General features: G+C 33.5%; 2 protein-coding genes across 2 annotated transcripts; one reads left to right on the top strand and one right to left on the bottom strand.

Annotated features, from left to right (window-relative positions):
* Positions 1–4789: 4789 nt before the first annotated feature.
* On the bottom strand, positions 4790–5869 carry OSCP1 (Organic solute carrier partner 1). The gene is made up of 2 exons (XM_090111882.1): positions 5745–5869; positions 4790–5653 (listed from the first exon to the last, which is right to left on the bottom strand). The coding sequence occupies exons 1-2, from the start codon at positions 5854–5856 to the stop codon at positions 4845–4847; spliced, it is 921 nt and encodes a 306-aa protein (XP_089968008.1). The 5' UTR covers positions 5857–5869; the 3' UTR covers positions 4790–4844.
* A 6-nt stretch (positions 5870–5875) lies between these two features.
* On the top strand, positions 5876–9496 carry Smyd4-4 (SET and MYND domain containing, class 4, member 4). Its single transcript, XM_090111881.1, has 2 exons — positions 5876–7287; positions 7713–9496. The coding sequence occupies exons 1-2, from the start codon at positions 5876–5878 to the stop codon at positions 8095–8097; spliced, it is 1797 nt and encodes a 598-aa protein (XP_089968007.1). The 3' UTR covers positions 8098–9496.
* Positions 9497–9736: the final 240 nt, after the last annotated feature.

The following is a 9736-nucleotide window of genomic DNA, read 5'->3' as shown; positions in this document are numbered from 1 at the left end:
TGATAGCTTATATTTAACTGTGGATAAATATATATGTCAGCTGGCTGTATCTTGGTGGAAAAACCGTCAGCTGATACGGGAGGCTACAACCGCTCTTCCCCCCAACCGAGCTCCAGCTGACGTTCACGAGGCTTCATAATACTATACTTTGATGCATTTTACTAATTACCGCTTGAGAGGAACTTGGTCATAAAATCTGCTGCTGGCTCCCGGACCATAAGACATGTCTAACAAATATTTTGACTAACTACTATTATTGTAATTAACATGTAAATTTACTAATATTTTAAATATAGAGGTGTTATGGACTTATACATGTAGATTATTTCCAAAACATCCAAAGCTTAGGAAAGAGAAACCCAAGGTATCTTTCTCTTTCTTACAAAGACAAAGAAAGATAGGGTTTGCGATATCCTCTCTCTTTCTAACCATTGCATAAGTCAGTTATATCTATGAAATAATTACCTCTCAACAATTTGTATTCAAAATAGTAATAGTTAAATGTTAAAAATAAAGGTTTTAAGTTATATTAACTATTAGTTTATAGTTTAAGTCTTTGTATGACTAAATATCTAAAAAGGATACGCTTTTTTACCAATTAATAAAGATTATTGTGAATTTCATAGACCAATTTTATTGGTCTGTGAATGTTTTCTAAATTTGAAACATTATTTTTTTTCTGTAAAATTACAATGTTGTTTTGATAGGACATGTTTTTTCATGATGAGTCAAGAATTGTTAAATATCTTTAATTAAGTATTATTAGTAATTTAATTCGCGACTCATGGAACTGGTCCTTTGAAAAACTGATAAATAGAGTATTTATATATAAGGTTTTTTTGTTTGAACAATCATAACATTAAATGTTGGCAAATTTTGTACAATAAAATATTTTTGATACAGAATTATGTTGTTTGATTTCGAAAATAGTTTTTATTTAAGGTTTGTGTTTTATTTAATGTTATTTGGGTAATTCTGGATGAAGGGGTTTAATGCAATAACGTTAAATTAATACGTAACTAGTGATTGATTAAACAAAAATGAATAATATTTGTTTAGTCACATCAAGCCCGTTTATTTTCATTTGACGCCTTCACGATAAAATAAAACGATGCTCTGAAGTATTCACAATAATTTTCCGAATTACCCGACATCCGGAATGCCTCGAATGCACTAAATATTAATTTATTCTAACAGGTGCGAATTTTTACCGGTTCTTAGTTTAAGCTAAAGCGAAGTTAGTTAAGCTGCCGTATCTTTTATATAAAAAGCCGTGCAGCTTGGCCATCACTCTAAAACCGGTCAACAATTAGTACGTAGCCGCTTTTTTTACCGACCGCCGTAAAACTATTTGAAGTAGGTACCGTGAAACCTGCTTACTTTGCCACTTTTTCATGTGTTAAAAAGTTTGAGTCGCTTTAAAAAAATATAATTGTATGAAAACGTAATGAGTAACCTGCACCTAGACGTAGTAAATTTCATGAAAATTTACATTATTACTAAATATTAGGGATGTAACGATACATGATTTTGCCGATACGATACCGATACCGATATTTGTAGTAATGTATCGGCGATACCGATACCGATACCGATATCGATGGCTTGGTAGAAAAATAAATAGTGAATTATGCATAAAAAGTTACCAACATTTAACAGAGACAACTGTTAACCCATTGACCACCGTAAGGGACGATCGGGGCGCGACACAATAGATTTTCTATTGTGTCTATGATTGCGAGGACTGATGGATTAATCGTATTCTTTTAAATAAAAATGCCAAATCAAAAAACAACAAAACCATTTATTTTAGTATTATTATTTTACGAAGTCAGTTAAACTTTAAGTAATACACATACAATCAGTACCTAATAAAAGTTTACTATAAATTGGTAGAGTTTTTTCAGAAAACAAAGTGCGCACGCGCGGGCGCGGGCGGCCTCCCGCATCGTTCATTGGGCGCGGATTTTTGAATTATTTGATATCGAAAAAATTGGTTGTTTGTAAAGTAGGTTTACGATCGAGATGTTTACGTGATAACATAATGCAGTGGCAGCGCTCGAGATGAAACGGGAGATCGGTCCGTCTCTCTCTCGTTATACCTGCGATCGCGCTCGTGAGGTTTTTTTGGTGTGACACAAGTTTATGAACATGTCACCCGACTAAAACAATTTTAAAAACGTTATCACGTTAAAAATTAAAAAAATTCAATATTATTTATTTCTTTCCTTTACATAAACAAATTTGTGATTGGAACACTCCTAGTAAGCAAATAAAATGCTTGTGTCAGGAGGTTCCGCTCTTCCTTAACACTATTACAGAAACAGAAATATAACAGTATGAATGAATACAATGCAAAAACATAAAAGAAAAGAAAGAATTTAATAAAAAAATATCGGTATCGGTTGATTTATTATCGGCGATACCGATATATCGGCCGATATATCGGTATCGGTATCGGTATCGTTACATCCCTACTAAATATCTATTTCATTTTTGTAAATTATAATATTTTAAGCATATAAACAATTATGGCAAAGTTAGCTGTCACTTCTGGTAAATTTGCCATATGAAAGAAAAAATGAAATTTTTGGAGTTTATGAGGTTAAAAAGTAATATATTTGCACTCTTCCTATATCCCGTAAAATAAAGTAAAAACCTTATATTATTTAGCACTTTTAATTTAACTCTCTAAGAAGGTGGCAAATTCACCAACCTTTCCAAAATATTTCCTATATAAGAAGAAGTTAGGGTTAGGGTTGTCAAATAAAAATGTTTTCGTAGTAGGAACAATTTAGTAAAAGTAAAAAAAAACATAATCAATTACTTCTAGTTAGTTTCGTAACTTTGAATTGTTTTACATAATAAAACAAAAAAAAATAGTATTCATTAAACTAACTAACTTTTTTTTTAATATCACACATTACACGACATTCCTAAAAGATTTAAACAATGACAAATTCTTATTTATATGATCTTGATTGAATATAAAAATTGTTGTTATTTTAAACTTGATAAAATATTCATCAGAAATTTTGTGGCAGCCCTAACCTCCAACAAAACATGGCAAAGTCACCATCACAGACGTTGTGATTGGGGTTGTTGAATTTACCAATACCAATTGCGAAGTAAAGGTAGCTTGTAGCACAGTAAATCAGCTTTTATTTAGCTAAAGAACATTATGTTAACATAATATCAAAAAAAATACTTACGTAGGCAATGCTTTTCCCGTTTGTTTTTGTAAAAGTTCCGGAGCACTAAGTTTCATACCGCCAAAATTCGAAAAAAGTAACCGCAGAAAATTACATCTCAGTGTGCGTCCACACTGAATGCGCGGTGGCGGCGGCCTAGGCGGGCGCGACGAGCGGGCGCTCGCGGTGGCCACACCGACGCGCGAGCTCATGTAGCGGTTCGACGTTTTTCGGGTGTTGCAAACTTTGGACGATTTGCTATTTTTACTGGACAGTCCGATTTTGAGATGAGATCATTATAGAAGTTGTACACGAAATAAATAAAACAGAGTAATAACGGGTGAATCTTATATGAAGAATTGAGATTATACCCTACAAAATTACTGTGGTGTATATAAGTGTTTTAGATTGAATCGCACTTATAAATAAAGAAGTTTCACTTCAACAATTAAGTATTTACCGCTATTTTACGAAAAACAATAAAGGATATAATATAAGAAGTCGAGCGACAAGACCGAACTGGTTTGATACCCCCGCCGTCCGCGCATTGGGTCGCTTGCTGACTAGGCCCGTAGTGTGGCCAGAACGCGCGGATAGGAGAGTTTGAAAACTACGCGCGCTGGCTCGCTCATTACCGTCGCACTAGGCTTCCGCCATAGTCATTTCAATGTGGACGCAAAGGCGCGTTTCATACGTTTGATATTTCGCGCCCGCCGTCGCAACCGCGCTAGGCTCGCAGTGTGGACCTGCACTCAAAAACAAGCTGGGCTGCCACATCTCATTCGGTTTTGCCATTTAACTCATAAATTTTACTATAAAGGCATGCATACATGACAAAAAACTGATATTAAGATGTGACTACACTTTTCCCCTCAGAAGTTGGCTATGGCAAAGTCTGCAACCGTTGGCAAAGCTAGCAGGTTTTACCGGTATATAAATATTTTTAGGAAAATCATGAGCTTCTAAAATTATAAGTACTAGGTACTTATAATTTTACGTTTAATTCAGCAGCAATTCAGTATGAAGGAGTTTGGGCGTTCGGCTTAACTTACTTCGCACCGAGAAGCTTCTCGAACAAACTCAACAAGTAGGTATTCTTTCAAGGCCAAGTGGTCTCCCCTCTCTAATCAAATCGAAAAGAAATAAAATTTTTATTTATTTATTTATTTAAAAAACATTGTACATGCACATTACAGGACAATGCCCAATCCGTCATAGCTTTGACATAGATACAATTTTATTTTACAAAATAAACTTAATTATGTAACTAACTTAAATACTAAATTAAAATTACATACATAAATAAACATAGAAAATTTAAAGAACATTCTAACATTAACGAATTCACTCATAGGACAATGAAATGAGTCCGCTCCTGTCCGCTCCTAATATATTATTATTTATTATAGTTATCTTTGGTCCGCTCTTTCGTGCGCTTCATTTATGATAATACATATATGGGGATTTTACTGTTGATTTGTAATATAATCGGGGAATCACTTTTAATAGAGTAAATTATTGCCAGCTAAGATGAATTTGACCAATAATCGGAGAAGTAGAAACTTAAGATACTAGAACAAAAATAACTGATGAAGTGATGATTATGATGAAAAGTATTTAAATGCATGACTTTTTAATGTGTTATACGGACATTTAGTTAAGGGATACATTTTCCAACATTTCAAGCAGATCCTCCTGTGTCGTTTTTGGTACATTAGCTGTAAAAATAAGATCATTACTTGGAACATTTTTACGACTCAAATCAATATTTTTAAAATGTTTGTACTTGTGCAATGCTACTGGTGAACATTTTTTGGTTCTTGATTCAATATGATTTTCATATAAAGCTTGCTTTTGCGGTGACGCAGTTTCCATAGGACCCAATAAACAACGGATTTCATTATCATCAGCACAGTGAATGTGATAGTCATCAATAGATTTCTTTTTCTTATCGTGCTTATAAATATTTTCCCCTAGATTTTTAAGAAATTTAAGATTAACTGTAGCAGGTAAATTAAAAGTGCCATCATTGCGCTGCAGTCCTAGTCTTAAGAGGACGGAAATTTTTGAATGATATTCAGAAAACCAAAGTATTAATGTGTTACAAAGGCATTTATAATCATTCTCGGTGAAAATCATTGCTAAATCGTCAAATCTTTTGATTGTGTCTTCAATTATTTTTCTAGGGAAATAAACCGGTAGTAAAGTGGCTACACATTTTAAATGTCGCCGGCTGATGTCAAAAATACTCTGATTTGTCGCTACAGCTAATTGCCATTTGAAGATCATTGTCATTAAATCCCAAAGTTTATTCATAGAATAACTATCAAGTCTCATAATCGATGAGGCAGATATATCTTCTAAGAGTTGCTTGATAACGGCATGAGGAGCAACGGGCTGTGGTATAAATAGTTCTTCCAGGAGCTTTGCATGTAGAAGGACTGTTGTTATATCGGTGAGTACTGAAAAAATAAGTTAAACAAATTGATAACTGAAAGCTCTGTAATTTATATATAACTGATAGCTTTCAGGTTAATATACAACAGTATTTACCTATCTCGGATTTGTCCTCTGGTATATTTTGCATTTTCAGTCTCTGCTCGACGACATAAACCATTTCACAGCCGAGATTTATCACAATAAATGGTGTTGCAAAGTGAGACATATTCAAATAAATTATCACAATGATTATTGACGTTATTTATGCAGATGCTATAAACAAACTCACTTCTCAGAGGAAAATTGCAGATATTTCTCGCAAATTATTAGTAGCAGATAATAATAGCGATAGAGTTTTATTAGTTTACGATGTCTTTGAAGAAAGCAAATTTTTCCCAAGTATTTTACAGCACCATAAAAGTGAGGAAGTGTCTACACATTATCGTAACCTAGGCAACCAATGCTATCAAAAGAAAGATCATTATAAGGCATGGCAATATTATAATTTATCATTTCTTTATGCCCCTTTGGATTCAGAAAGTTATGCACTAGCACTATCTAATAGGTCGGCTGTATTTTTTTCATTAGACAAATATGCTGAATCTTTACAAGATATTGAACATTGCTTTTCCTTAAATTACCCTGAAAAAGTTCGGGATAAATTGATAAAAAGGAAAGAGCTATGTAAGGAAGCACTAAGTAGTATTCAAGATGAACCAGAAAACCCAGAAGGAAAAGATATATTAACATTTAAGGGGGAAAAAAGTGAAAGATATGTTGGTGCCAGCACAAAACTTGAAGTTGTTTATAACAAGGAAATGGGTAGACATGTTGTTGCAAAGGAAGATATTAGGGTTGGTGAAGTACTTGTTGAGGAGCAACCTTATTTTGCATTACTTTTAAAGCAACAGCTCTTATTTGGCTGTAGTTATTGTCTCTCTAGGAAACTGAATCTAATTCCTTGCAAAAATTGTTGCTTTGCTCTTTACTGCAATGAAGAATGTAGCTCAAAGGCCTGGAAAGAGTATCATGAAGTAGAATGTCCATTGATGGCTACGTTGGTAGATATGAATTTCACCAAACTTGAATTACTTGCTCTAAGAACTGTTATTAAGGCTCGCACTGATCATCCAGATTGGGAGTCTTTATATAAGACAATCGAGGAAGCCGAGTCAAATGTTGATACAGAGTTTCATGGTCATGTAAAAGTTGGTGATAAATGGGTGTATGACTCAAAATACTATGCCTCAATACACACCTTAGCAACCAATGTGGAGAGAAGATCTATATCTGATATATTTCAAAAATCAGTTACTGCTGCTGTGTTTTTGAAATTTCTTTTAGATGAAACAAATTTTATGGATGCTGATACTGAAGAGGCCAAAGAAAAGATATGGCGATGTGTGGCTGGTTTACTTTTGCTTCATAGTATGACTAGTCCAACAAATATGCATGGTATAAGTGCTAATACAGAGGGTGGCGGGAATGGGAAATTTGGAGATATAAATATAGCCAGTGCACCTTATGCATTTCACAGCCTTATAAATCACTCATGTGCCCCAAATGTAGTGAGGTACAGCCAGCTCGGTACCAGTAACATGACATTGTTTGCTTTGCGACCGATTAAAAAAGGAATGCAGTTATATGATAATTATGGGTAAGTGTTAAACTTTTCCTATATTAAAATTTAAATATTTTATTCTATGTTTCCACCATTCTAGTATGTCATATTTATATTTAAAGTAAATGAGATTTTTTGTTAATTTTGGTAATTACGTCAGAAGTAGGTTAACTATTTTTATGGAAAGGATATGGATAGGATTTTGAATAAAAATAGGTTACCTACTTCTGACAGATGTTTCTTATTAAGTGTCTGTAAATTAATTCCTGATTCCATTTTATGTTTGTCTGTCTATTAAAATCCCAATACCTTGATGCTTCTTACACAGAATTTTTTTTTCTTTGCATTGAGCAAAAAATTTCGTTCTTGGAGCGTAACATGTACATAAGGATAGATTCAGCAAATTGTTTTCATCAAAATTATGATTTTAAAGTCTCTAATATCTTCAATTTCATTTTCAGTGCCCATCATGCAATAGAGGACCGCATGATGAGGCAGACTTCACTGCAGTTCCAATACAAATTCATGTGCATGTGTGAGGCGTGTGTTAACAACTGGCCCACATACCTGACTATGCGACAGAAGAAGATTCCGCCGAAAATAACCAGAAATAAAAATAAATTTCTCAATTACAACATTATTGATAAGCTACAGCATGGCGATAAAGAAACGGCAATTAAAATATTTCGTAAGCTATGTAGCCTTTGCGAAGAATTGGAGAGTTACGCTCCTTGTATTGAGCTATGCGATTGTCAGGAAGGTCTTAAACAATGTTTGGTTATAATGGAGGGTATCCTACCTTTTGGTTGCAATGAAAGCGTAGACTGGCAAATGAATGTATTGTGACTGCAGCGTTTGAGGAACTGTTGCAGATTCTTTCTTATATTCTCAGTATTGCAAGCAACATTACTGTATTTTTATAATATTAATCTCACGGAAATATTGATATCTTTGCTACTTTATATATTTGATTGTCTTAAGACAGTTTTTGAGTATAATATTTATGAATTTACTTTTGAATAAGATATATTATCTATACTTCTACTACCTATATTATTGTATTTAGAATACAAAAATTAGATGGATAAATAGTACTAAGTCATTTGCAACTAGTATCTGGTAATTTGTAAGAGAGTATTAAAGGCCATAGACACTAATATAAATTTAAAAAATACTGGCATGGCAGAATAAAGTTATAGTAACTTTATACATTATAACTTGTAAGTATTCAAATCAATATTAACCTTTGTATTACACTGATATTAAATGTGTTAGCATATCTAAGATAAACGTGTGTGTGATGTTATTATAATATAGTCATAGTTTTTATATACCACCTTTACATTTGCGATAAGTAATATACATACTTACGATTAGTAGGTAGTAAGTTATAATTACTCACTATGATGCTACGTTTTCAGAAAACCCTTAGGGTATTTATTTAAATTTTTGTCTCTGAAAAGCCGGGTCCGCTGCGCCTTTTTTTCTTTCGGCTTCGCCTGCATAGTCATAAACTTAACAAATTATGTACTAACTCAAAACTTGGTCGAGGATCACGCAACTATTGGTACATAGTTAATGCAAATCTGTGCAGTAGTTTTCGAATTTACCGCGAACAGACACAGACAGTGAGACAGACACGGCGGAGAACTTTCAATAAGTTTCGATCATGAAGACATAGTTACTGGGTAGTAACCCATAGTATATATTTTTTTATTTATGTTATTCATTTCTAGTTGTAAACAAGCCACGGCTATTTTAGAATTGTAAAACATATTATACGCGTGCGTAGGGGACCCGGCTTTTCATTGGCGAATAAGTTATAAGCAGTTACATTGAGCTGCCTAGTTATTTTTAAGATGCTCAATAATATTATATCATTTGAGAATTGTGTATTAGATAGTGATGTACGCTATATAAGTTTATCCGTGGATAAACTTTGTAATAGTTACATAAAGTACTTCTGGACTTAAGTTCTGTAAGTAAGGGCCTCCCCTTACATTTTCTTTACAACCTATTACATTTTATTTATTACCTAGGCAAAGCCTAGAGTGGCCTAGACTATGCTTTGTTGGCGCGTGTTTTCATTTGCAGCTATCTCCAGTCTTTTAAGTTTGTTTGAATTATTTAAGATAAATAGAATTCATGTTTTTTATTGTTTTGAAATTTGATAAGTATGAGTAAGCATTTAAGGTGGACAATACTTTTATACTTCAAAATTATTATTTATAGAGTACTTTTATATTTAAACTAGGGATGTAACGATACCGATACCGATACCGATATATCGGCCGATATAATCGGCAAGCCGATATATCGGTATCGCCGATTATAAAACAACCGATACCGATATCAAACAATTCAAAAAACCGCGCCCAATGAACGATGCGGGAAGCCGCCCGCGCGTGCGCACTTTGTTTTTTGAAAAAACTCTACCAATAGTAAACTTTTATTAGGAACTGATTTTATGTGTATAACTTAAAGT

Source organism: Colias eurytheme, chromosome 17, assembly GCF_061535395.1.
Source record: "Colias eurytheme isolate Ceu_HAF_F1 chromosome 17, ilColEury1 Martin Lab GWU primary, whole genome shotgun sequence".
In the NCBI taxonomy this organism is placed as follows: Eukaryota; Metazoa; Arthropoda; class Insecta; order Lepidoptera; family Pieridae; genus Colias; species Colias eurytheme.
Note: the sequence above shows the minus strand (reverse complement) of the source record. Positions and strands in the feature narration are given on the sequence as shown.

What these genes read in the sequence shown, in the direction of transcription:
- OSCP1 (XM_090111882.1), bottom strand. Translation starts at nt 5,856, where the DNA reads ATGTCTCACTTTGCAACACCATTTATTGTGATAAATCTCGGCTGTGAA. An exon ending in AGAGGACAAATCCGAGATAG is followed by an intron (nt 5,654 to 5,744) that starts GTAAATACTGTT and finishes TTATTTTTTCAG; the next exon opens with TACTCACCGATATAACAACA.
- Smyd4-4 (XM_090111881.1), top strand. Translation starts at nt 5,876, where the DNA reads ATGATTATTGACGTTATTTATGCAGATGCTATAAACAAACTCACTTCT. An exon ending in CAGTTATATGATAATTATGG is followed by an intron (nt 7,288 to 7,712) that starts GTAAGTGTTAAA and finishes TTTCATTTTCAG; the next exon opens with TGCCCATCATGCAATAGAGG.